A 27,376-nucleotide genomic window follows, 5' to 3' on the forward strand; every position below is an offset into this window, starting at 1 on the left:
GTTTGATTTGGCTTTACCATCTTCTAGTTAATCTGAAGCCATCTTTACTGAAAAGCTCATTCTTGTTTATTGTGCTAATACAGGCCGGGCAAGCATCCTCTTGATTAACGATGAGTTTTGGGAGGTGGAAAGACACTAATCTTTGCTTGGAAATTGCCTCTTCTACAATTGGATAATTCTTTTCAAGGAGAATTAAGGTTTAATCTGCTCATGTTCTTTGCCACTTGGTTACAGAATAGAGAGTTGTTTGCGTAATTATTCTGTATACATGCACACTAGATTTATCGGAAGCTATCATTCTTAGGGGGTAGAAATTGGCTTCTCCCTTTTCAATCTGAAAGGGAAGCTTCGTCTCACCGCCTATACAATAAATGTTCATTGCATGCTTTATTTGAAATCTCTGAGTCTCTGACGAGTCCCATATAACCGTACTCCCTAACACAAATAATTTTGAAACGATTGAAACAGATAGATCTAAATCAGACCAACTAATATTTATAGGCCGAAGTTGGAATCTCCATAAGATTACAAAAGGCACATTTTCACAGTACATACAACATCAGTGAACTGTTACTCCTAATGACATTAACAGACTAGTAATGTCCTAGAACCTCTCGCAAGTTTCCTTTGAATGCCAAGGGGCAGCAAGCTACCTGGGAAAAACGTAACATCCTAGACTTGCATATATCAGGAAGATGGAACTCATGCTCTGGGAAATAGGTAAACACTAGCCTTGATAACCGATCTGTTTCCAAGCTTGAATCCGGGGCTAACAGGGAATCCCACAATATGACCAGCTGGAATCCGACCACTAGAAAACTTCACAACACTCTCCATATATTGTGGATGAAACTCAGCTCCCCTACTTGCCTCGAATTGACTTGGTGCGGGGTCGAGTGAGAAGGCCAGCAAGTGAAGCAACCAAATGGCCTTGGCCAGCCCCAAGAACTCTCCATAAAACTCACTCCTTGGATGGCTGCCAGTGAGTACTTGCTGGCGCTGCTCCAAGTTTCCGAACAAGGACTCCTCCATTTTCGGATGAACAATTTCCAGGTACCTCTTGGAGCAGAATTTTCCAAAATGACATGTTGGCAAGATTCCAAGAAGTTCAATGGGGTCCATGGCCTTCATATCACGATACTGAGCAAAGCAGTCACGGCGGAACTGGTCTGGGTTGAGAAGCGAGGAGAGGCTTCCATCCATGTAGAAGGTTTCATGGTCAAAGCCTTGGAAGACCTTGCGAGAAATGTAGGACTCCAGAGCATACTTGGCATGGTGGCTTGCAATGGTGGAGGTGATAGCAGTGGTACTGGTGGTCAAATTGTCAGTGATTGTGGTGGCAGCTTCAATAGAACGAACAGCTGCAGCAATGTCCCAGTGGGCAGCACGCATGAAGGTCAGGAGAAGCGACGTGAAGGACTTTGATGTCCTTTTCACTTCGCTCATCGCTAATTCAAATAGCTCTGGGGCTGGGGCTGCTGCAACTGTTACAAGTAATGAAGAAGGGTATAGTTTATAGATGCATTCCAACATGAACAGAACAAAGCTTTGATAAGGAAATAATCCAATTATGTTCCATTTGGTTGCTAAGAAAATGACTGAGCATTAATTAAAGTTGAACGTGCAATCTCTAAGATTTGCGATTACTCTGGTTTCCAAGTTTACGTAGAAGCTTAAAAGTTGTCTTCAACACTCGGTGTTATGCAGGTAAGAAACTAAGCATTAAACTTCTCACATTTTTCTGTCAGTGTCTCAAATCTTTGAAAACAGTTCAAGCCTTGCTGGTTAATTATTGAATCTCGGAATCTAGGTGTTACTGGTTGCTAAGAGTTTGCATTGGTGATCTGAAGACTCAAGTTTTCAACTGTGTTTGTTATATACAGAGTTACGAATACAAGTCCAGAATTTTTATTCAAAGGTAGACTAACATGTTATGAATGCATTTTGATACAAGCCTAAAACAGTTCTTTGCCGGGGATAGCAGACTAACCTTGAACACCAAGAGAGCAGCTAACTTTTCTCCTTGACTGGGACCTCCCCTTCTTTCCACTCCCATCACTGCTCAAGCTAGTAACACTCCTCAGCTTTTCCTTTAAATTCTCCACCTCCACCTCCCTCGCCTTCACTTCCTTCTTCAGATCTTCCACCGCAGCCTCATAAGGCGCCACAACCTCCCTCAACATCCCCACTCCATCACCACCAACACCAACACGTCTCCTCCTCCCTCCATCAATACCAACACTAACACACCTCCTGAATCTCTCTCTCAAAAAAGCCAACCTCCTCAACTCCCCTACCACCGCCACATCGGCAACCCTTAACCTCTCCGGGTCCCACGGGCAATGCGCCTCTTGTAAACTCCCATAAGCCCTCTTCATCGCCGATACCGAATCAAACACCTCATTCATCAGCATCTCCATCTCCATCACTCTCTCCATCGGCACCACCATTCCGCTCGTAACATTAAAATCCCAATTACCATTAACTCTCCCTCCCTTCTCTCTCATTTCCTCCTCCTCTTCGGACAACTCCTCGCATTCATCCGTTTCATATTCACACACTTCTTCACCATTTCCGGCAACATTATTTCCAGATTCCTGTCGACCAGCGGCGAGTGGATGGAGCAAACAGGAAGCTGCTACTCGTTGGATTAGATCGGAGAAATTGGATGAGATTTTGTTTGTCATTTCTCCCTTCTTCTTTGGCTTTACCTCACAGTTCCTACCCCCCAAAAGAAAAATCAATCAAAAGAGAGCAAGGGTAGTAGTTATTAAGAGGATGAGTCTGTTAAAAGTTATCTGTCATTTGCCGAGGATAATAACAGCCTGCAGCCTGCAGGGGCACCACACCCTTTTAACATAACATCACACCTACTTGATAATAATAATAATTGGATACGGACATGCATTGCATTCAATAAGCAATGACCCCAATTAATGATGAGTTAAGCAGTACCATGTAATCAAGTAAAAGAAGATTAAAAATTACTGACCTGCGGTTATGGTTATAACCAGATCGTGGAGCGGTCAACCTTGCTGGCTTCACACTAACTACTGGGTCTCTGTCTAATGGAAAGGAGTATAAGAAGTTAAGGTTGTTGTTGCTGCTGCTGCTAATGTTGTCCTCTGCTTCCAGCTGGCTGCTCTTCTTCTTCCTACGAACCCAAAGTTTGCTACTGTTAGTGAAACTGCCTCACCTGACCTCAAGTGGCATCTTGAACAGTGCTTACTAAGCTAGAGCTTGTGTGTGTAAATGGGGAATGGGCATCTAGGATGTTGAAACTGGTTATGTGTGTCATACACGTGTGAGATCATCAAGAATATAGGGTTCAGATTGATAGACAAGATATAGTATCTTGTGCCCTTTTTCCATTTTTTGAAGCGGGGACACTTGATTCTCGTTGCTATTGGTGGCACATGGGTGGTGGATGCTGTCTTGGCCTGCGTGGTACTTGACAGTGGTGGACTCAAGAACAAGTTACAATACCTTATGTTGACTCTGATTTGCAAATTCACTGGCTGTCTAGGTCCCTTAGGAGGGGGGAAAGGTACGGTAGTTGCCAACGTATTACTTATAATCCACTTGTAATAAAGTTCGCAATTAAGAAAGAAAAAAACAGAGAAAATCTATAGTTTTCCTTTCTTTTATACATGGCAAACACGGCGTAGCAAAGGCTATTGAACTCCAAGTATAGGCCCTTACCACGTGAGACCATGTCCCACAAAATTTATTACATCTCCAAGAAAGATGCTCAGAACTGCAGAAAAGTGTGATTGGCGAATTGCTCAAGCAAGGACAAAAGGACAAGATTACAACAAAAGGAAATAAAATGATCTATTCTTTAATTATGATCACAACCCAATATGGAATAGAAACATGGAGTTTGTCTAAATCCCAACACATTGAGCTTCCAGCTCGATAGCACCCCTGTCACGAATGCTCTTGGAAAAGCCAGGGGTTTAAAGCTGGAACCGTTATCGGTTATTTTGTAACCAAAAAAAAAAAAGAGAGGCTTGAATGTGTAACTGATGGCTGATCATCAATCTTCATCAAATATCAAATAAATTGGTTTTATCATGTGATAAATCGTATCCATTAAGGCATTTTCGAAACTCGGTGCACGTTGCAAGACAGAATAGCTAATGTTAGTGGGGAACCGGGCAAGTTTAAGAAATGGAGGACATGGCGGAAGTTGAGTTAAATCCTTATCAGAAACAGGCCTTCAGCCCCTGCCCAAGCGAGCACGCCTTGCAAACAGCTGGGTTATGTGTCGCGGTTATGTCCAATTTCAGTGGGTTGAGCTACCTATCGATTACGTATGAGGAGAATTGCTTTGCTTACTCTCAAATCTCATATGTATTCTTTTGTGCATAAATTAAGGGGAAAATAAAACCATGGAAGTTGCCAGCTCAAATTGGGATACCAAAAATAACTGGAATTTGCAAAGCATAAGCTTCAGAAAGTCATGCAGGTAGTTAAGTACTATACCATAGATTTAATCTTCCAGATAAAAAATCAGTTACCTTAAGCCTACAAATGAAACACTGTCCTAGAATAACAAGATCAACGAAGCTTCAGGTTGGTAAAAATGGAAAATCAGAAGCGGATTCATTTGATCTGCTTAGTTTGGGACACAGAAGTTTCAAAGCTAAAATATACGGCCATGAAACCAAAAGTCTTAGAGACTCCACGAGGCAGAGCATAAGAGCCTAGAACTTCCCTTTGGAAGCTCCAAGACTGCATTTTTCCGCCGCAACTGGCTACTTTCAAACCATCTAAAGTGCTTCAATCTTCACGGAAATGCGCCATGAAATACAACACATGGAAAGTAATTACAGAATCATTGCTTCAGCTAATAAATACTAGCTAGTCATGAATAGAAATGTAGTAGTTAAGCTTGCATGCATGATCTGGATTATGTTAAAGTTATGGAGGTTACCTTGCACTGTCAGGACGCATGGAACAAAGGAAGATACCGGAGAACATGGTCTCTAATACTGGTGGGATCGGATCGGATAGGATTATATTTGCAAGTAAAGTAATTTGACTGATCAACGAGTACTGCAGAGAACTCAAACGAACATAGGAGTTTATATAGAAAGTTTCCAACGGCATGTACCAAACTCATAAACAATACAAAAGGAAGCTGTTCGATTCGATAAGAACCTAGATTATGACCGTGACTTCTGTTTGGATGTTTAGTCACCACTCACATGCAATTCACTGAACTTGGCAACACAGTGTTCGACCGGTTTGATTTTGATTGGAACCTAATCGTCAATCAACAAAGATTATCAAAGAAAAACTCATCATCAGGATAAATAATCACCAATCATATCTAGTACTAGTAGAAATTAATCTGTAATATTATCACTTATTGTTTAGTCTAGGACTTCTTTCCTTCTTGCTGGATGAGCAGACCATGATACGCATGCTTTGCCCGCAAGTAAAAATATTAAAACGTCAAAAGAAGTACTGTTCTCCACTGATTTAATCTGTGCACAGAAACTAACATAGCATAGATGGTGAAACAATTTAATTCGTGGCCTTCTTGAGAGCTTTGCTGTGATTTGTTGTCTTTCTCCTGTAAGTATCCCAGCTAGCAGCGGACAACTTCAAAATTATTTAGTGCTGCTCCACTATTTTTCAAATTAAGACGCATGGAATTCATGTATATGGTAAAGACAAGGAGGGAGGGGGGACTTTCCATCAATTTTCTCTTAGCGAGTGTGGTATTTTGTTTGCCATTATTATTGCCAGGCCACTCCATTTTGGAGGAGGGTGTTTGGAGTGTGACTCTTCCGACACTGCACGTCTTGAGTGAAAAGTATTGCTAGGCCGATCGATATTGCGTTTACAGCTAGCGTGATTTGTAATTGATTGCTTGACCATACATTTGATTTTTAGTTCTAAATGAATAATTCAAAAAACTGTTGGGTATTTTTCAAAGAACATGTCATGTTCAATTCGAAAGGTCAAGCAAAGATTAGATGAATCATACACGAGTTGTGGACAGCCTTTGAAGGAGGCCTGCAAGCTTTGATACTAACTAGATTAAAGAGATCATACTCGTACTATTGTAAGTATCTAAGGTTATAATATTGTCTTGGATCCTTGTTTTCAGCAATGCTGTACCTGTAATATTCAATCCTCGTTACTTATCTTCCAAGATCATATATAGTGAAAAAATAGCTTAAAAAGGTGGTGAGTAATGGAGATTACCTTACCACCGAAAGAGCTAAAAAAAAAAACAAGCAAGAAGTAATAATCACAGGATATTCAAATTCGAAGCTAAAGAGAACTTCAGGTGTCTGGTTTCTTTGCAAAATATTTTTCTATCATCCTTAATTTTCATTGTTTTTACTTTACTTAGGGTTTTGTTTGTTTTTATGAAACTATTTTTTACATGAAAAGTTTTAAATCAATGTATTTTTAGATTTTTTTATATAATTTTAATATAAAAAAATCTAAAAAAAATATTATTTTAATATATTTTTTTAATTAAAAAACTTTTTTGCGGAAACTTTTTCATTACCAATAAAACACTTAAATACAGACAAGCATATGTGCATGTTGCTGCCTATTAAATGCATGTCATCACTCTCTTCAAATAGAAAATATACATACAATATTTAGCATAGAAACAATGATTTTAAATATTAATAAAAACTACATACCGAGCAATTTATAATAAATTAGTGGCATCCACTATTGAGTTTCACTTTAATTAAAATCGCAATCCAATAATTCATAATTTAATTAAAGTTTTTTATTTTTTTATTTATCAATTTTCATGCACACAAAAGGTGAAGATCAAAGTTTGACTCGGCCTAGTCCTATATATTCTCTTGCACGTGATCGGTCCTTGCGTCATTAATATATTAAATGAAAAAAAAATATAAAATTATGATTAAAAAAATATTTATAAATGTAATAGTGGTTATTTAAAAAAAATTACTTGAAAGGACAATAATTTTTATTTTTAAAAAATTATTTTTGTTATAAATATATCAAAACGATGTGAAAATAAAAAAATTAATTTTTTTTAAAATATTTTAAAAAATAAAAATAAATAGGTTTAATTGTTACATGGGAATTTTATGATCACACACGCATATAAAAGGAACTCAAGATAATTAAAAAATAAAGAAATTCGATTAGAGAAGGTCCCATTTCAGAAGCTGTTTATATATTAATTAGAGAGAGGAACATTAATTAAATAATTAATCAGAAATATATCTGTGATTGAACTTAAAATGTGTTCAGATGCACATACAAAGAAGCATCTTTACAGATTAAAGAACAGAGTTCCCCTTGTTTTGTAGGTAGGCGGGAACATTCTGCATCATTAATTTAATTGTTCGAGTTATGATTGATTAGTTAGTTAGTTATTGGTTAGTTAGTTAGTTAGTTATTGGTTAGTTAGCATCGATGGATGGGGCACAGTTAGGAATCTGTTGGCTAGGCATGAGCATCCGTCATGGATTAACAGATTCCTATTTTAGGCTCTGCTATTAACATTAAGATTTTATAAATAATATTCATCAAAACCTTGCCTGATGAAATTAATGTTCACCTCCTCACAAACTCACATGTCACTGTTCACTTACACAGTGCTTTTTTTTTAAATATAGTTTTTCTTTCAATTTTAATCTTATACTTTAATATTAAGTTTACATGGTTTATAATTTATTTTGATTTTTTATATATATAATTATCATAATTTTATAACTCGAGTTATAGGTTTGATGAGTTAACTTGGATCATTTTTCTCTCTTTTTTTTTTTCTCAATTTCAGATTTAAGCATTGGGTTGATTGAGAATTAAATTTTATAGTTTGTTTTTTTTTATAGGATTATTTCAGTCTTACGACTTGGATGACAAGTTTTGCATATTAACCTAGGTTTATTCGAGTTATTTCTTTTAATTTTATCCTTCAATATTGGGTTGATTAAGACTTAAACTTTATAATTTCTTTTAATTTATTTTCTATGAGGTTATTTTGATCTTATGACCCGAGTTGCGAGTTTGGTGGGTTAGCCGAGTTGACTCAAGTCTCTTTTTTTTGTCTTTTTTTTCATTGATTTTTTTTCTTTAATTTCATCTTTCAACATTGTTAGTTGGAAAATAAGCTTTATATTTTGTTTATGTTTTTCTTATGAAGTTATCTCGGTTTCATAACCCGAGTCACAAGTTTGACAGGTAAACCTAAGTTTTTTTCATTGATTTTTTTTCTTCAATTTCATCTTTCAACATAGTTGGTTAGAAAAAAAGCTTTATATTTTGTTTATGTTTTTCTTATGAGGTTATCTCGGTTTCATGACCCGAGTCACAAGTTTGACAGGTAAACCCAAGTTGTCTCATGTCATCTTTTAAGTCTTCATTTTAATTGAATTTTTTTCTTCAGCTGAATTCTTTGATAATGAGTAAAATGATAATTGAGTTTCATAATTTATTTTGATTTATTTTATATTAGGTTATTACCATCTCTTGATGCATGTTCTAAATTTGACAGGTTAACTCGAGTGACCCGGATCAATCTAATATATTGTTGTCTTGATATTTTAAAAAAATATCATCTTAGAATTTATTTTAGTCAACTTATATTTTTATCGATCATCTGAATTACTTTTAAACCTACTAAGTTAATCAGGTCATATCAAACTAATCCTTACACAATTTAAAAATTTTTCTCTAGTAGAAATTACTTTAACAACATCTGAACATTTTTTATGTTAAAAAAAAGAGAGGTTAATCCAACCATAGCATAGCAACCCATTATATACTATATTAAAACTCGTGGGAAAAACACTGTATATTTATTGTGAACACATACTCATTGCACTGTGGACGATACTGTAGCCATAGACTATTTGTACTATGGACGACACTATAGCGCTTGAGGGGGGTGTTGTCTTTGTCGTGTTTAGTCAAAAATTATTATTGGAGGCATTGTCTTTTCTATTTTCTGTGCCAAAAACTGTTGGATCTAGCTTGAAAGCAGAACCAAACCTAAATCGCTTTCAAAAGGACCCAAAATAGCTTTGGATCCGACTCCCTAGTATAACCCAATAGACTTGGGTCTGGCCTCAGCTGGACCTATCAGCGTGAGGTCTTGCTATTGGGTCTGGCTCCGCATTCACATTCAAGTTTATTGGGTCTGGCTCCTCAATTTTAATTTATCTTCTCTTATTGAATTTTTTTTCATACGGTAAAAAAAAAAATTGATGGCAATTTTTTAATATTCTAAAAAAATTAGGTGATGATAATTTTTTTCATTTGAAGTTGCATTGAATTTTCTTATTAAAACATATTTGTCTTTACATTTAAAAAATGCTAGCACATTAACAATGGTAGTAAATGTAGTATATGCATAATCTATTTCAATAAAAAAATCAAAAAAAAAATAAGGAAAGTTATCCGACCTATTGAAGGATTATGTTATCTTTAATGAACATAAAAGAGGAATTCATTTAATAATATTATTTTTATAAAAACAAATCTTGGTAATTGTAGTGTGTTATCCTTGATTATTTTAGATTAGACTAAATACTTTATATATTTTAACAAACTTTATAAATATTCAAAAAACAGTTAAATAGTAGTATAAAAATTTTATATATATATATATTCTTAATATATGTCTCACATGTAATCAGAATGAACTTTTTAAAATAAAAGTATTTGAAAAAATTATAATTGTATGATTATTATATTAAAATTGATCAATAAATTTTTTATTTACATCGTATACTTTATATATTTGTATTATATGAGAGAATTTTTTTAATAATAAAATTCATTAAAAAATAATTCATAAATATTATAATATAATATATAATAAAAAATATTTTAATTTTATAATATTAATGTACGAGATTCAAAGCTTTATTAATATTATATTTTGTACACCAATCAAGTAAACTGAATGTAAATAATGAGAATAGGAAGACGAGCAGACAATGATAATAAAGTGCAAGTAAAGTGACATGCAGGTGAAATTAAGATAGGCGTGATAGATCGGTGGATGGCTTCAAGTTCATGTAAATAGAGCTTTGAACATTGTTCTGTGAGTGAGTGGGAGAGCTTCTAGAGATTTAACTGGAAAGCAAACTTGCTAGCAAAGGTTAAAAGGAAATGACAGTTAGAGTTTTTCTTTCATGAACCCTATTTCGAGCTCACAAAGTTTATCTTTCCAATGCATTCCGAAAACAATGGACACTGACCTTGTCAGAATTCAGAATGTCTGTGTTCATCTTGAATCCTTTTGTTGTAGAGCTTCGATCCATGTCAAATAAGAAAAACACCATGGATTAGTGCATAATTAACCAAATTACTTGGTTAATTTTTCAAGGATATATCGAGCATATACACCCTTCATATGGTGCCAGCCTGCCAGGAACTGGGCCAAAAAGGTGTGGTTAGTTTCAAGTTCATTCTGCTAAAAGCTGTCGCATTCCGACCTACCAGTCCCGTTGAAACAGTCAGAAATGAGATAAGGTTTGTAAGATATTTTTGTAAGAGGTTGTAAGAAATTTAACTTGTTGGTCCCAATATCCGTACGAAGTCAGGAAAATGGTTAGCAAAGCAAAAATATCTTTCTATCATCCATCCATCCATCCATCGACTTTCTTTCTTTATAAAATTCAACTAAATAGTGCTAGAAGTCAGAAAAGAAGTGGGCTACTTGAGAGCTTTTGAAGAAAAGGAAAATTAAAGAGAGAAGAAAAGGGAAAGAGGAGAGGAATGGAGTTCCACAAGAGGCCTAACAGGAGTGATGCTCACGTGTCAGTCGAGGAAGAGGCAAAACAAGAGGAGGAAACAAGAGGATATTTCGAGGGAATAGCTCCTCAGCGTCACTCTAAGCCTCAACGCAGCGAGTATTCCATTCAATACGTTGATGCACTCACCACTAATGGCGATCAAAGCTTCAACCCAGAATATGTTGAGTTTCAACGTCTCGAAACTGATACTCAGGTTAGTTTCTTGAGCTTTCATTTACCATGCTAGCCCACGACAGTACTTGATTATTCTTATGCATCTGAGAAACTCTTGAATGTGGATTTGTAGATTGATTTTTCTTTTTCTTTTTATAATTTTGAATGCAGAAAATAATTTCAAATGAAAGCAGCAGCAAAGTGACTGATGAATTTGTAGAGACAGAGTATTACCAGGATCTCAACTGTGTTGACAAGCAACACCACACGGTATTACCATTGCTATGCCTAGCTACATATTCTAGCCCAATTCTTTTATTTCTTTACTATTTTCATACATCTAAATAAAATGTTAGTTGTCCAATTTCCTACCTTTTTATGCCCAACTCATTTCAGTATCTTCTTTTAATTTGATCATTTTAGATTAGCCTGGTGAAAGTTTCTTAATTTTTGGCAAAGGGAACAGTTACAAAGGGAAAAATAAAAGGGGGGGTATATCATGGGAGTTTTCTTCATTTTGCAGACAGGAACAGGGTTCATCAAAACGGAGAACGAATGTGGCAAGCGCTTCAGCCTAGCACCAGATTCGACAACCAGTTGCCATGCCTCTTGCAAAGGAAATCCAGCAACTAATGATTGGGTTCCAGCTGATGCTGATATGGTACATTTCATTACTTACAATTTACAATAATCTTTTTGTTTTATTTTTTAGGGTTTTGTTCTGCAAGAGTTTTTAGGTTGAGCTAACTCGACTGTGTGACTACATGTTCAGGTGACTTCCGCTTCAGACAAGCCCAAGAGGAGTGAGTCGAGTGACAATTGAAAAGAAGGGTGGCTGGAGATGTTATCTTCGAATAAAGAGCTAGATCATGCATGTTTCTTTGCTTATTGTCAGTCCGTACCAAGTGTTGACTGTCGCAAATAAAGTCCCAAGACAACAATTGTTGCTTGAGTAAACGTAGCCCTTGAATTTGTTCTGGGAAAAAAACTGCAGCTTCTGTGCTTGTGATATTTGGATGGAAACTCGTTTCTGAAGAATATATTGTTTTTATTATTATTATTATTATTTTATGTTGAGCTTCGGAGGAAGCTCTGCCAGAATCCAAAAATTAAACAGCAGTCCCCACTAGAAGGTAGCACAGACAAACAGGAACCATAACAGATACACAAGCTGTTGACAGAACAGATGCGTGAAAATGGCAACAAGAAGTCTTGAGAGCCATTCAACATTCAGCGAGACTTTGGGCATTGAAAGAAGCAAGAAACCAAGTTCATCACATATTCATATACAATCAGCCAAGCAAGGCAACAATTCCTACTTCACAGAACAATCACTTAACACCACCTGAATGAAAATAATGTATCCATAGCGCAGGCTACCACATGCCAATGAGGTCAACTGATACAATTCCCTTCTCCTTTCAAGAGGTCTTGAGTTCGTACTGACGGCTACAACATGCTAGATATCGATAACCATAGATATACACAATTTACTTAATAAGCATGCTAAATGATCATGACAGAAACTGTTAGGTAATACGGCTACAACATGCAGCGCAATGTTGCACGAGAATGAAGATGACAGACTCGTCTAGTTTTGCCTAATGGTAAAAATCACAGGATGAGGTAAGCCTTCTGAAGTAAAATTGACATTAGTGAAAAAATCTGCCAACGTTCTGCATCATCTACATTGATCATTGGATAAATTAACTAGGGAATATAGTACAGACCACATGATAAAGCTGCCAAATATCAATAGAGAACCAGCTACTACAACATACGCTAGTGGTTTAATTTACAGCAAAACAAGTACAACACCCCTCCCATGCTCAGGGTAAGGCATGGATTCCTCGAGCATTGACACAATTACACTCCCGTAACATACAAACTAGCTGCAAAAACTATGTCACGCTTTATGGCGTTCGAAGCAGATTCCATTTTCTTGTAGACTGCAGAATTACCCATGATAGCTGCAGCATTCTTAAATTCACGACATGTCTCGTCCAATCTGACAATTGTGCGCACTATCAGGCCTTCAGGAACATCAGTAAGTTCACATATATCAGCAAATGGAGTACCCTGTAAATGGAGAAACTTACGAGGTCACAAACCATCCAGAACTAATGAAAGGTTAAATTGATGTGTTTTAGTATAAGAAACCTTTGCCCACTCGTACACAACTTCAACTAAACCGAACTTAAGATTCTCATTGGCATACTCCTCGGGGTTTATTTGTATATTGTGATTTGATTGAAGCTCTCCAAGTCTTATTGCTGTGCTGTACAACCTGAAGTGAACAACCGTCTAGGATTAGATTGAAAACTGAAAAATGAAAAGAAAAGTAATGGGAAGAATAATAAAAACGTTAAATTCCAGAGTTATAATCTAATAGGCACAACTGTAAAAGCATATAATCTTACACAGGCAACTTTTTGAATATGTGAATGGGGAAGCTATAATCCGTTTTCACTAACTGCAATCAATTCATCCGTATCATATGAAAACAGAAAGCTAAGATATTGATTTGAATTCCTAATAGGATCCTTGCAACCTGTGGTTCACCGTTCATGTAGCATTACTGCAAAGCATCAAGCATGGTGCCCCATGACCATAATTCCAGTTTTGAAACTCAGAATAACAGAACCATCTTAGATGAAAACCACAATTTTACATCTAGAGAATCTAGAGAAAAATCTACCGTGTAATAAGGAATCTAACCACTAGATCATGCAGATGTAAGGCAGGGCATTGACACAAGGATGGAGAATCACCTCTTTTTAGCTTGAGACAGCCTGGGAGTAAGTGAAGGCTCAGAAGTTTTCCTCTGCTGAAACACAAAAGCAGACATTATTGCCACCGCTTCTTCAGGTTCCAGATCATCAAGTTGATTCTCAAATAAACACTCAGTGCATATCAACTCCTCCCCTGAATTCATCTCACATGCAACACGGCCTTTAATTTGAACTACAAGGTCACCATCTATACAGCCAATTCCCTTCAGAACATATATCTGCAAATGCAGAGCTTAAAGATTTGAGGGTAGTGTGAAACCAACATGGCAGATAATTAACACAAGAACATCTTGCAGCTACATAGAACATCAAGGGGGGGAAAAGAGACGTACCCGGCCCTGAAAGTCTGGCATCTGTTGGAGTGCTTCATCTGACATTTGGAATTGCAGGTTACTGACTTCCTCTTTATGCCTCTTTATCTCTTTTGCCAAGCTAATGTGCTCCTCCAATTTTATACACCCATGACACTTATTTGATGCCATCTTTTGTAGCAGGCTTGTCCATTTGTGGTAGGCTTCCACAAGATTCACATCTTTCAACTTCAGCTCTAAACAGTATCAGCAATGGAAAAGTCATATTTAGCAAGTTGTGAAGTAAAACTAGTTTACCATCATAAAGAACATTGAAAAGGAGAAAGTGCAAAAGGTGAATTTTCCGCATAGCATGTAGGATTAAGAACTATGTTAGAAAGAGAGCATCAAAATGACTATAACCACATATCAACATATATAACGAGGGCTTGCACTGTTGACACAGGAATTGAAATCAACCAGCATGATTCATATATTCTGATGCATAATTAAGGACCAGAGTCATTAAGGGCAAGAAGATAAACCAAAAACCATGAATCTCACTTAAAATACATAGTAAGATCTATAGGTAACAGATCAACACCCACCAGCAGCACCGCACACAAAAACCTTGATTCTTTCCCGAACATATTTCAAAAATAATAGGAAAGGAATTTAGGGCTTGCAGACTATGGGAAGAAGGATCACTAAAGAAAGGTACCAGCATGCCAATCTGCTAGAAGAGAAAGCTTTTTCATAGGACATGATCTTAACGAATCTAGGGTTCACTGTTTTCTGATGCACTTAGGTTAAGCCAGATTTTGAGATATAGATAATGCAATTGCAAGCCACATTTTCCAGTATCCAAAAAGGGGCCTGGCTCATCATAATCTCAACTTATATGGACTCCTTGTCCAATAAGGGGCTTGGCTCGTCAAATTGTCAACTTATTTGGAGTATTGTCAAATTATTACAAATTCTGGAACTGATAAGAATGCTATTGTTTGTTCTTTCATGTTTTTCTTTCCTAATCATCAATGATAGTTTGCAACATTCTTGTACAGCGTGTAAAGAAATAAACAAGATGTTACCAGTTATGCAGTTCATCTTCACCTGAAAGATTCAATATTATCTTCACAAAAAATGCCTTACCTTTCAGCGGATCTAGTGCAGGAGGATATTTATTTCCGTCACTTTTTGTTTCCAACAGCTGCTGAACTGTCTTAGAGAAAGCAGCATTGCTACCATCTTCAAGAAGCCGAACTTGGTCAATTGTTATTTTACGATTGCATATGCATAAGAATTCTTTGCTTTCAATTCCTCTAACTTCATAATTGATCCCAGCAGCAACACCTTGGTATGGTAGTTCTATCTTGATGGTGCCTGATCCCTTGCGATTAGTGAGAGAAGTTGAGTACTCTTCGTCAAAACAACGCTTTGATTTTGGCATCAGCACATAACCTTGTTGGAAATCAGCAATTTTTTTATCTTGCAAGTTACTGCTTACTGATGGAGCATCAGGTTTCAGCACCAAAACTATGTATTGCTTCATACTGGCTGATGTCACTTTCACTACAACTCCAAGTAAGTGATCCTGTGCCTGCAAGTGAACATGAGAATGCCATAAATTCGCAACTGCGGCTACTCTATTAGAAACCATGTAAGCCTTCCCAAGTTTTAAAATTTCATCCATTATGGAGTTCAACAAGGTTAGGCAACTAGAAGCATGACTCCCATGAGACAAACTTCAAATTTGACAGTACTCATAATCAGCACAAGTAAAACACCTGTGCATGGGAAGCAGCTCTGTATTTCACTTAGCGTGGTTTCGATTAAAGTTTAAACTTAATTTTCTGCCATGTAAAATTAAATAAAAAGAAAACAGGTAATTGCACTAGAAAATTGAAGTCATTCTGATTCCTCTTAAACAAGAAACCTCATGGAAAGAACCACATTTACCAATAGCAGAAGAATACTGACGCTTCAAAAGACAAGAACTATAATTTTCTCCAAAGATGGGGGGGGGGGGGGGGGGGGGAACAGAAATAGGAAAGCGTAGAGAGCACCAAGAACAAACAAAGAAAAATAATAACTTACTGATAGTGATTTCACAACGACAACTCTTCCAGGTGTAAGAAATGTTTGGGCATGAGGGGACTGCATGACAGCCTCTGATACCTGGTTGCCATATTTTTCAGCTTCTAAGTACAGGTCATAGTATTCTTCAATTGTTGGCTCACCTTTTATACATCTGTATTAAAATAGCCATGCATGATAAGCTATAGGGAAAAAGATGTCACCATAAGAAAATCAAACTAGAAGCAGTGTAGCTTTCACTTTCTCACATTTATGAGATTATTGAAAGACCTTGGAACAAAAACAACCAGGAGGCTCTTGTTACAACAACAACGATATCTAATGCAGTTGAATGCTTGACCTAAATACCCTATGCTGATCTAATCAGAGTAGCATGCCATTATTAAAAAAAAAATTATGATCGCTCATCTAGAATGTATCTTTGTGCTAAATGAAGTACATTGCTTATGTGTTTTACCAAATTTTGCATTTTCCTATACATGGTCTTCAATATACTGGAATTTAAGGATTCTGTAAAGCTGGTAGCGAAATTGAGCAGTTCTTTCGTAGCTTAGTTGTATTGGTATTAGAATACCAATATAACCAAGCTATGAAAGCAGTGTTAAGCAGTAATATGAAACCATATCAGGGCCTTATTTAAAAGCTTAAGCTCTTAGGTGAGACTCAAAGGCATGGTTTTATTACTTTCTAACAGAAAGCTTGCACAACCACATTATCATTCATATATATATGATTGGTTAATCACATCTTAATGTAAAGCCAAAATCATCACATTTTCATACAAGAACTAGCCATTAGTTAACAATGGTATGAAATCACATAATCCATCAAAACAACAGTGCCCAACACAGATCTAACACAAAATCCAAAAGAAACAAGGTGTCAATAAACTGATGTATTATAGAAAATGCACATCCACAAGCAAAATGCGCAAGGAAAAAAATGAATTATTGACTGATGCAAGGACATTTCTTATCTAGAAATTTAGAAACTCTCAAGTCTGATAGACAAGTTGGCCATCAAGATTCTGCGTTGATATACATACTCAACAGTTTTGGCAGGCTGAGCAAGCTTCCGCATCAGAACTTTTTGCTGTTCAGGAAGTTGTTTCTGAGAACGGAACTCTGCAAAACTTCTTTTTAACATATCTTCCACCTGCAGTTATGTCCCCCAATCAACATTGAAAAAATGAACTCCCTAGATGGATGAAAACACCAAAAAAAAAAAACGAAAGAAATTATTTCAAATTTGAAATTGTAAAACTATGATTTCCTAGCTTAATATGTAGAAATATGAAGATTAATCCTATTACAAGAAGCAACTGACTAAACATAACAACTTGCTTGGACTGACCCTGATGGCCTGACCAACATTCTACTGGTCTGTTTCAGTAAACCTCGAGGAAATTGACCACACAGTGACTAAATAACCAACATTTTTCTTAGATTGAATGAACATAGAACTCAAGAACATTGAATCTACTAAAACTACAACATTGTATCTCTTATGATTCATAGAAATTTATGGGTGGGTGAGAAGTATTTGCTTAGAAATCCCAAATCCCAGAAGGAAAAACACAGGTGCCTTTTCTTTATCATTCACTACCTTTGTATGGATTTAATGCATTTCTACTTTTTGTACATTGCAACAAGGAATGCGGCAGTTTAACTGTATTCCTTTCACAGTGTGCAAGCAAATATAGAAAGAGATACACACACAAAAAGACAAGTGTGAGCAGACAGAATCTGCAAGATGAACCATGTGATGGATAAGCTACGATTAGTTGTTCCTGAGCCAGGTTTCCAGATGTGCATAAAGTTTGTGTGAATGGTTGCATGCAAGTGTGTGATTCTACTTGTGTGCACAAAGGTGCAACTTTTCATTTAGAATATTAGAGCAAGCATGACCTAGATAAGAAGATTTGACATCCATGAAAAATGCAAATCAAAATATCTGAAAGTTGCACAACTCCAATGGAAAGGAATCTGAATATGGATAGTATTATTTGTTGCACAACCACAAATATAATGAAAAATCTAATCCACAAGATACCTTCAATTCTTCAACACGGAGGAGATGCAAGATCATAATATAAGTCAATCGAAACTGGGATTCAAGCCTGGTAGCACTTCCAACTATAACACGTTTCAAATCGCTCTCTTCTGGAATTTCATCGCGGCACAGTACTACAACTGTACCAATTTTGTCAATTCCTCTTCTCCCAGCACGACCAGCCATTTGAGTGTACTCCCCGGGTAGTAATTGTCTAAATTCCTTTCCATCAAACTTTCTTAGCATATCAAATACAACCTAAGAAAGATCTTGAATCAAGTCAGTATAGAAGAATAAGGTATCCAAGAGTTGCTTAAGTTTATCTAGAACTAGATGAAGTCAAGTAAACGAGGCTCGTGGCAATTAGCTGTGTGAAAGTGTTTTACATTTTTTATCTAGTGGCTGCTATTTACTAAGATGAAATTCAATGCATTATACATATTTTCCATTAATACCATCACTCCAACAATGAGTGAAAGGATTAGCAAACATAATGCTACAATGTGATCTAGAACTAGATGAAGTCAAGTAAACAAGGCTCAAGGCAACTAGCTAGGTGATGGTGTTTTACATGTTTTATCTGGTGGTTGCTAGTTACTAAGATGAAATTCAATGCATTATCCAAGATTTTCATTACTACCATCACTCCAACAATGAGCGAAAGGATTAGCAAACTTAATGCTCCAATGTGATCAAAATACATCATAATAACAATTACACCTCTTATATTTAACAGTGAAAATATATTATCAACAACTTAAAATTAACAGCATAGGGTAACATCCCATTCTAAACTGGTGAGAAATGTGACATGTGTAACCTAATGCCAGCTACTTATAAGCACCCCAGATATGAACTATTTCAGAGTGTTTTGGTTTTAAATTTGGTGGCTTGGTCCTCAACGTATTGTTCTTGCTTGGTTTCTTTCCTAGTCAATATGAGAACACTTCTTAGTCTACTCTGCAGTCCCGGTTCTAATCTACATAAGAATTATAATTTTGACAGGTAGAGATGCTGTCTTATTTTCTTGGCAAAATGAGTTGTGGAATAAAATTGAGAGAGTTGACATTTTGTTTTAGGCCTAGTGCACAGGATTTCTTTTTTCCTAGTATTTCCTTGTTTCTTGTTCTTGCTCACTTTTCGTGTTGCTACAGTGTCTTAGTTACAGTACACAGAATCACAACACAATTCAAATAACAAATCCTTGCATCCTCAAATTAACTTTTAATTTCAAACCCCAATCCTTTCTTAAACAAACTCCTAATTGATCCCAATTTTTCATATACATCAAACCCAACCCTACTCTCAACCAACACAAAAATAAAAATAAAAACTCAATATTCTCGAAGCTATCCCACTTTAAGAGTTCAAAAGTACTGTACGCATTTTTTTTAAAAGATTCAAGTACAGAATTATTGGAACATCCAACCCATTATCACAACCACCTAATTGCCTAGCTGAACACATTTTTCAAACATTTAATCAATAATTAAACAGCACTAACCGTTCTAGCTGGGGCATTAACGCCCATTGCAAAAGTCTCCGTTGAAAATAATACCTACAACAAGAATAGAGATTAGCATAACAAATAAAGTGTGTGTGTGTGTGTGTGTGTGTGTGTGTGTGTGTGTAAACATACAATTTGACAGCATTAATGAAATTTTTAACTGTTGTATTTTGCTAAAATGTTATAAAGGAAGTTCAACTAGGGCCATAAGCTTGTTATAATGATAAAAGGCTTGGTCTTGCAACGATTACAGGTTCAAGTCTTTGGAGCAGCCACTTCATGCACAATGCTTCCCCCAAAAAAATAAAAAAAATCCTGAAGGATCATAACTGGACAATACTTTCCTTTTCATGAAAGGATGTCAATTGCAGAACTCCTTTAACCTCATGAGGGAATCACTAGTAACAGCAGGGCACCACAAAGAACCATGCATAAATTAAAACACCAAGGCACTCCAGTGATTACAAAAAATTACCTTAATCACACCACGACAGAAAAGCATTTCAACGACTTCCTTAACAATGGGAAGCAACCCTGCATGATGCACAGCAATCCCTCTGCTAAGAAGGTTCCGAACTCTGACAATCTGTGAATAAAATTAGGTATAAACCCAAGTAGGATCGTATGAATAGAGGGTAAATGTGAATGCCACCAGACCTGTGGTAAATTGCGGTCTGATCCCTTTAGTCGTGAGAATGCTTTGTCACAGAAAACACGAATTTCGCTTTTCTCAGAACTACTAGTGAGATCAGTCCCAGACAAACTGTCAGCTGATTTATCACATCGATTCTTTGAGAAACAAAATATAACTACCTGAACACACAGCAGAAAAACTGTTCAGAATATAAGGCCGGCAAAATCCTGTGCTAGATTTTGAGTTGCAGAAAACTCTAAAGGAAGAATAGTGATCTTTTATATTTATGACTCAACATTGGAAGGTAGCAAAGGACCATCCATAATCAATTCCATGTCTAGAAAAACTTGCAGAGGACAATGATCGACATTACATCTTTCAAGAATTAAATTCGGAAAAAAAGATGTCATTTATCTGTCAGTAAATGCCAAAATTTAAAAAAAAATCAATAAAACTCTTAGAAAAGGTCCTATCGTAAATTAAGGTGACAAATTCTGTAAGAAATTTCTAGTGTCAATTTCATAAAAAAGCCCTACATGGTGAGACAAACTTAAGAGGACATTATCTGACATACAGGCAATAGAGAATTCTTCAAAAGCTTGCTAACAAGCTGCAACCACAAAGAGGCCTCTGATCTCCATGACCTCCAGTTATTTTGGCCACCTCCATTATTTTGATTTCCCCAGCTAGTCCCAGAGAATGCCCCCAAATTCTGGGAACCATGCTTGTTTTGTTTGCTATGACTTTGGTTGTCACGTTTCTGACCCCGAACCCCATCACGTGTTACAGAAGGCCCTGTGTATGCTCCAGGACCGCCACCCACTGTAGTAGAATTATTTTTCTTGAATGCATATTTAGCAGTTTTCAAACCTTGAAGCATAAAATTTTCGCCTTCACATATTCTGTGTAGTTCTCCAGAATAAAATAGGCAGTGCTCCAAAGGGACTGGCCTTTTTGTAGTTCTGATGACAGACCCAGAAACATGGAAACTTATGTCAATAGCCAACAAAGAAATGTAGTGTATCCCCTTTATGTTGCACTATTGCACTTGAAATATTTGAAAGTAAGAAACGATGGGTTAAAAAAATTAACAAATTTATGAACAAACTCTTGGGAATTAAAAAAAAAAGTTCAATATTAATTACAATAAGAATTTAATTCTTACCCAGTAACACGGATTGTCTTCTGCTTTGTCCGGCTGATCCAGTCAGCAAATTCAACTGTGTTTGGTACCTGCAATATAACAATGAACATTTAAATGCTGCATTAATCAAAAGAGAAAGGGGGCAGGGGCAAAATTTAATATGCAGACCTGTCTCCATGCAAGTTAAGACCTTCCAAAAAGAAGCAAACAAATTCTACATCGTAGATTGTAACCTCAGCATCCCCCCTTACCGCCACCACCACACAACCCCCCCCCCCAAAAAAAAAAAAAAAAAAAAAAAATCCAACTCGTTCAGGATAGAGGACAACCTAAACTGTCATCTTCTATCATATAGGCTATGGAAAAGAGGGTCGCAAAAAGACTTATAAAAAATTAAAACATAATTTTAAATTGGCTGACTCTTTCCATTGCTTCTGATCTTGTAAGGCAAGGTAATGGAGACAACATTTGATTCGTAAGCCTTGACTTTCCTTTATTTTATTTTTTTAACCTCCAGTTTGACTATCTAAGGTAGCAAAGTTGAAATTCACAAGTTATTTATCTACAATGCCTTTCAGAAATTGAAAAGCAAGCAAAGTAACAACATTTGGCATAACTCAAACTGTTCATAATTGTATGTCATGATAAATAAGCTTTCAGGATGTTATAGCTCCAGAGAAGCAATGCATTGCATGCTGGATATTGCTCTGGAAATAAAAAATATGCAGCTCTAGGCCCTAGCTCATAGTGGCACCCTAAGCTTACGATACCTATGATACATAATTAAATCAGTGTTACCATTACTAACAGTGACTAATTTCAATTGTAACGTGCAGCAAGTATATTACATGAAGAAAGAGCACATACTGTGGCAGAAAGGAGGACAATATTCACATGCCTCGGAAGCATGATTATAACTTCTTCCCATACAACACCTCTTTCAACATCATTGACATAGTGGACTTCATCAAATATAACCTATCTCACAGACAGCAATAAAGAAAACAAATTCAATAGTTGATCATAAAAGTGGAAAATGACAAGTAAATCGACAAAAGAACTCAATACAGCAATGCAGAAGGGAGATTATGTTGAAAAAAGCATGGCAGGAAGCAGGCCCCTTTACCCATTCAATATCTCGTATAATATCAGCACCCCGGTAGAGCATTGACCTCAATATTTCAGTGGTCATGATAAGACAAGAAGCCTCTGGCCTCACACTAACATCACCAGTGAGAAGACCAACATCAAATTTTCCACAGAAGTCCCGATACTTTTGGTTGCTAATTGTTTTAATTGGAGCAGTATAGACAGCTCTGGTACAGTGCTGCATGACATGAAAGCTTGTGAAAATCATTGCACAAAAACACTGCATTAAACTACTTGATAGATAGATTTTACAACACTAGAAGAGTTCTATAAGATCTGGAGTTCAGCAAAGATGGAGAATCAATTGAAGTCCTAATCAATGTACCAGATTCAGAAAATCATACTTTTGATGCCAAAGCAAATGCATATTCTGCAACAACCGTCTTCCCAGCTGATGTATGAGCTGCCACAAAAACAGAGTCTCCCTTTTCCAGATAGTATATAGCCTGTATTATCAATTTAAAATAGAAAAAAGAAATGGTAACTCAAGCAAGCAGCAATGCAAACTTTTACAACTTGCCTTCAGGACATAACATTGGCTGTTTGTTGTCACAAAAGATTTGCCCATGGATTAAACTATGGACAACAAGTGATATCCTAAATGCTAATCAACACAGGTTTTGAGGAAAATTCCAAGTACAGAAGATGCATTATAACAACATGAAAGTGTAGTGAAACGCAACGACAAAAAAGTTTCTACTTAAGCCCTCTGGACATGTGATGCACAGCTGACTGATTATCTGATGAAGTTATAATTTAAACCAAAGAACCGTGTGCTCTTGTGCTTCTAAGCATACCAAAATGAAAACAACGCAAAAAAGAAGAGAACCAATCAGATGACTTGTAGATGAATTAAATGGAAGTATGATATTTTGCACTTGCAGATCAGTTAATAGGCCTCAAGCATTTGCACGAAAATAAAATAAAAACAAGGGTTCATTGGGATAAGTTGAAGAGAAAAAGTTATAAAAAGCAGATGAAAATAAACAGTCCATGCCTTAGAATATCCTGGATCACTCCCTGTAATTAAAAATATTCAACATGCACAATTATTAAGGAGACAGGTCAAACTGCTGCCTTTCATTCATATGATATGGATCAACATGTCACCTTTTCCTATAACAAAAAGATTACATGCAACCTTCAATCGTGGGAATAGATCCACGGCCACATTTAAATATAAAAATGAACAGCACCTAAAGCTTCAAGCCAAACTTAAGTTAAATCAGGAATTACAGAACCACGAGTTCAAAGATGCACGCTTAGAATTTACAGTGAAGGTTGTTTATATCTCCAAGGGAGATGAAGACGAGAGTAAAAGTCAATCACTGAACAATCAACTATTAGTACATAAATAAATAGGAATGACCTCTGAAAACATAATCATAATTCCAAGTTTAACCAAATGCTTTGCACTTTCCATAATAAGACTGTTTTCTGAATGTAGAAGGAGGATTTGCATTGACCATTACCTCCTTTTGGAATGCATCCAGTTCAAAAGGAAAACTAAGTGCCATGTCAGGAACTAGTTGATAGAAGTGTTCTGCAATCCCTTCACTACTACCAGCGAAAGCTGAGGCCTGCTATTAAATAGAGACATTAAACCAAAAAAGTTACCAGAATCATGGAGAAAGGGAAATGGTAAGTCAGAGACCAAATATTGTTCAAATGTGAGAATTGCTATTATCCACGAACCTCTTTCTGCTGGTGTCCACCAATGTCACTAGTTCCACCCGATGTTGGCATCAATGCACCTGATTCCACAAACAAAATCTCATCTAATGCATGTAATTCAGACTTAGCCACGCTGCTGGATAAATCAACCTGGCTCACTTCAGCATCTGGCTTTGTTGAATCCTCTTCTGATAAATGAGCTACTCAAGCAGAATAGGTAAAAAATAAAAATCAAATAAATGTAAATGTTAAGGGACAAAATAACAAACTACATGGCACTCTCAGGAAAAAAACAAATTAACAGGACTCCAGTTTGCAAGCATATGACCCATTTGCATAGAAAGGATAAATAAGAAGCTTACTTTTGCACTAATAAGCACAAGCCCAAGGTAATAAATACAAATATATGCTTTCCCAAGCCCCAAAAACAAAAAGCATCCATGTAAAGTTTAGAAAAAGACATCAGGGATGAAAATTCCAGAGATATGAAAAAACAAGTGATGATAGTACTTTGTGCTTTAAATTATAAATCCTAGCTTCTACGAGTTCTTTTCTGGAAGAGAATTTTACGAATCCTATGAGAACAAAACTTTCGAGAAATGACTTTGTAGGACGCCAGATAGCAGCCTCCTCGCTAATTGTACTTGATCCAAAGTTATTGCATGTACATAACTGACTGATAAGTATCCACATTGCTTTTAACAGTGCGAGGAATCTCTAAACCACTCCAAGTACTTGCATGGCAAATGTAAACAATATAGCCTATTCTACTGTTTTCTTTTGGATTTTGTGACATTCAGCATCAAATGATATATCGTAGCTCTAAATTGTTCTCAAATCCCCATGACACGTAATTCATAAAGCTCAAACTTGTCCTGCAGAGCTCTTAACAGGATCTGTGGTTGTTCAGCCCTTCAACCACATGATGCTGAAATCCAGTGCAAACCACAAATCTCAGAATGCCCCCACTTTCTTGCAGAAATCCTTCTATCAACATGGATCTGGCCAGCTTGATAACTTGTCCTCTAAGAAGGATCAGATGTTGGGCATTTGAGAGCATACTTGATCAATCACTAGGTACGCTCAGAAGATGAACATCCTTGAGCTCCATAAAGTACAATATTATTCTCAACACAGCCATCATTGACCATCATCTTCATTGGAGCCAGAGCAAAGGAAAACCTACTGAGCTACTTCACAGTTATTTGCTTATATGATCACAGCTTTCAAAAGATAAGCCCGTCAAAAACACGAAAATGCATATGATACATACCATCTCCCTCATATTCTGCCACATCATCCTCTTCCCAGGCTTTCTTGAACAAGTCATCAAACTGTACAGATAACTCACTCTGCAAAACACGATGCATCAACACAAAGTCTAACAACAGGTATGATTTAAACTGGCAAAAGAACAGGAACTGACCGATTTTTCATCTGATGTGTTGTTGAGTGAACCTTTGTCCTTGTAAACATTCCACGTGTAAGGAAATGCCTACAAAGAATTAAAAACAAACTTCTACCAAATAAATTACAAAGATGGATGAATTTTAAAATGTTAATTCTCTTTGGATTTCCCAATTTGAATGTTACATCAAGTTGGTTACCTTAAGATCCCCGAGGTCTAATCCTTGCTTAAGGCTGGGTGCAACTGCCTGAGCTGGACCACCATTCAACACCTCCCGCACCCATTCACCATTAGTAGCGCCATCAGGAAGAAGTCTGTCCGCATTTTGAGATTCCTCCAAACCTCCAGGACGAAAAGGGCGGTTGTTTATGCTTCCTCTTACAAAATCTTTTGCAGGCCCAGCCACACGTGGCAAAGGAGCAGAATCTTGAGCTCCGGGTGATAATTCTGACACATCCACCTAAAACAATATAATAAACTAGTCCTCTAGCAGAAGATAAAAACAGGAATATAGCAAATGATAGCATTCAAGAACCACCCCAACACCTTTGATTTTTCATGGCATATTATTCAACATAATTCATAAACACTCAAATAAATTACCATGCTAAGCTGAAATTCCTATGCAAGGTTGATGGAATTCTCTGTAGAGGAACACATATATGAACATCACGTACCTGTACAGAATTGGGTTCCCACATTCCTTCAACCGATCCCTTCTTTTCCCGTCGGAATGGTACCTCCCATGTCGGAACTACCACAGACCGTGGCAATGAAGGCTCTAGTGGCAGCTTTGCCATCTCAAACCAGTCAAAATCCCACTGCCTACCAGCTTTTTCTGCTGAAAATCCATCAGGATCTAATCTCGGCAAGAGATATTTCTCCTCTATATGTTCCTTGATCGATTCTTGTGTTTCCCTGGGAAATGCAGGTGGCTGTGTACATATAATTACAGCTATCAACGTTCAGCATGGCAATAACTTTAAGCAATTGATTTACCATTTCAGAAATGGAAACAAAAATTAAAAGAAAATTGGTTGGTGTCCAGATATCATAGTATGACTCGGAATAGGTAAAATTTCGATAACAGAATTTGTACTGAAATAGCATAACCTGTAAACAGAAAGTTAATTAACACGCTCAAGTTGTACTAAAATCAACCAAAAAAGAAAAAAAGCATGAAACTCCAAACCCTAGACAGCAAAAGCCAGAATTTAAATTAAACGGTGAAAAGAAAAGGGCGCCAAATGCAACTGGGAAAAAAGGGAGGAAGTTAACTGCGTGCAGGTAATTGAAGAAATAACTTACAAGGATGAAGTCAGGAAGAGATTTCACGGGGTTGGTGCGCTCCACGGTAGAGAGTGGCTCGACCCTGAGGTGGCCACTGTGGCCGGAGAAGGCGACACGGAAAGCGAGCTCGTTTGTTGCCTGGATGCGGTCCATTAGTTATGGATCGGGTTTTGATTGTGGTTTCTGATGCTGGTTTTGCTGTTTTTATTATTGGAATGTGCACATACGAGGTTTATCGCAGGTTTTGAGTGCGAAGTGGGGAAAAGAACAGCTTCAAGATTTTCTGACCGTGCTTTTGTGTTTCTGCGTCTGCCCTCCACTTGGACTTTGGTTATGGAAATTGGAAGGTATCCGCAGGTGTTGAAAAGGTTTTTTTTTATTAATTTTTTAAAAAATATATAT

General features: G+C 36.7%; 3 protein-coding genes across 6 annotated transcripts; 1 reads left to right on the forward strand and 2 right to left on the reverse strand.

Annotated features, from left to right (window-relative positions):
• Positions 1–469: 469 nt before the first annotated feature.
• On the reverse strand, positions 470–5,672 carry LOC133680435 (protein GRAVITROPIC IN THE LIGHT 1). Of its 3 annotated transcripts, XM_062103390.1 has the most exons (5): positions 5,167–5,672; positions 4,940–5,061; positions 2,993–3,154; positions 1,991–2,721; positions 470–1,484 (listed from the first exon to the last, which is right to left on the reverse strand). In XM_062103390.1, the coding sequence occupies exons 2-5, from the start codon at positions 4,984–4,986 to the stop codon at positions 703–705; spliced, it is 1,722 nt and encodes a 573-aa protein (XP_061959374.1). In that variant the 5' UTR covers positions 4,987–5,061; positions 5,167–5,672; the 3' UTR covers positions 470–702. The 3 variants fall into 3 exon arrangements, with proteins under 3 accessions (XP_061959374.1, XP_061959373.1, XP_061959375.1); XM_062103389.1 differs by lacking the exon at positions 5,167–5,672 and having other exon boundaries at positions 4,940–5,109; XM_062103391.1 differs by lacking the exons at positions 4,940–5,061; positions 5,167–5,672 and having other exon boundaries at positions 1,991–2,832; positions 2,993–3,465.
• A 4,950-nt stretch (positions 5,673–10,622) lies between these two features.
• Positions 10,623–12,000, forward strand: LOC133679762 (uncharacterized). The gene is made up of 4 exons (XM_062102449.1): positions 10,623–10,977; positions 11,109–11,207; positions 11,461–11,598; positions 11,710–12,000. Exons 1-4 carry the CDS (start codon positions 10,747–10,749, stop codon positions 11,758–11,760), a joined length of 519 nt encoding a protein of 172 aa, XP_061958433.1. The 5' UTR covers positions 10,623–10,746; the 3' UTR covers positions 11,761–12,000.
• A 559-nt stretch (positions 12,001–12,559) lies between these two features.
• On the reverse strand, positions 12,560–27,316 carry LOC133679761 (DExH-box ATP-dependent RNA helicase DExH11). Of its 2 annotated transcripts, none has more exons than XM_062102447.1 (23): positions 26,993–27,316; positions 26,362–26,619; positions 25,884–26,144; positions 25,703–25,771; positions 25,550–25,628; positions 24,298–24,476; positions 24,075–24,185; positions 22,947–23,048; positions 22,580–22,780; positions 22,321–22,431; positions 21,475–21,542; positions 20,884–21,271; positions 20,333–20,488; positions 20,151–20,261; positions 19,673–19,726; positions 18,169–18,426; positions 17,162–17,271; positions 16,117–16,270; positions 15,172–15,619; positions 14,062–14,276; positions 13,709–13,947; positions 13,098–13,224; positions 12,560–13,016 (listed from the first exon to the last, which is right to left on the reverse strand). In XM_062102447.1, exons 1-23 carry the CDS (start codon positions 27,125–27,127, stop codon positions 12,804–12,806), a joined length of 4,047 nt encoding a protein of 1,348 aa, XP_061958431.1. In that variant the 5' UTR covers positions 27,128–27,316; the 3' UTR covers positions 12,560–12,803. The 2 variants fall into 2 exon arrangements, with proteins under 2 accessions (XP_061958431.1, XP_061958432.1); XM_062102448.1 differs by having other exon boundaries at positions 24,075–24,182; positions 26,993–27,315.
• Between the last annotated feature and the right edge of the window lie 60 nt (positions 27,317–27,376).

This window comes from Populus nigra, chromosome 19 (assembly GCF_951802175.1).
Source record: "Populus nigra chromosome 19, ddPopNigr1.1, whole genome shotgun sequence".
Taxonomy (NCBI): domain Eukaryota; kingdom Viridiplantae; phylum Streptophyta; class Magnoliopsida; order Malpighiales; family Salicaceae; genus Populus; species Populus nigra.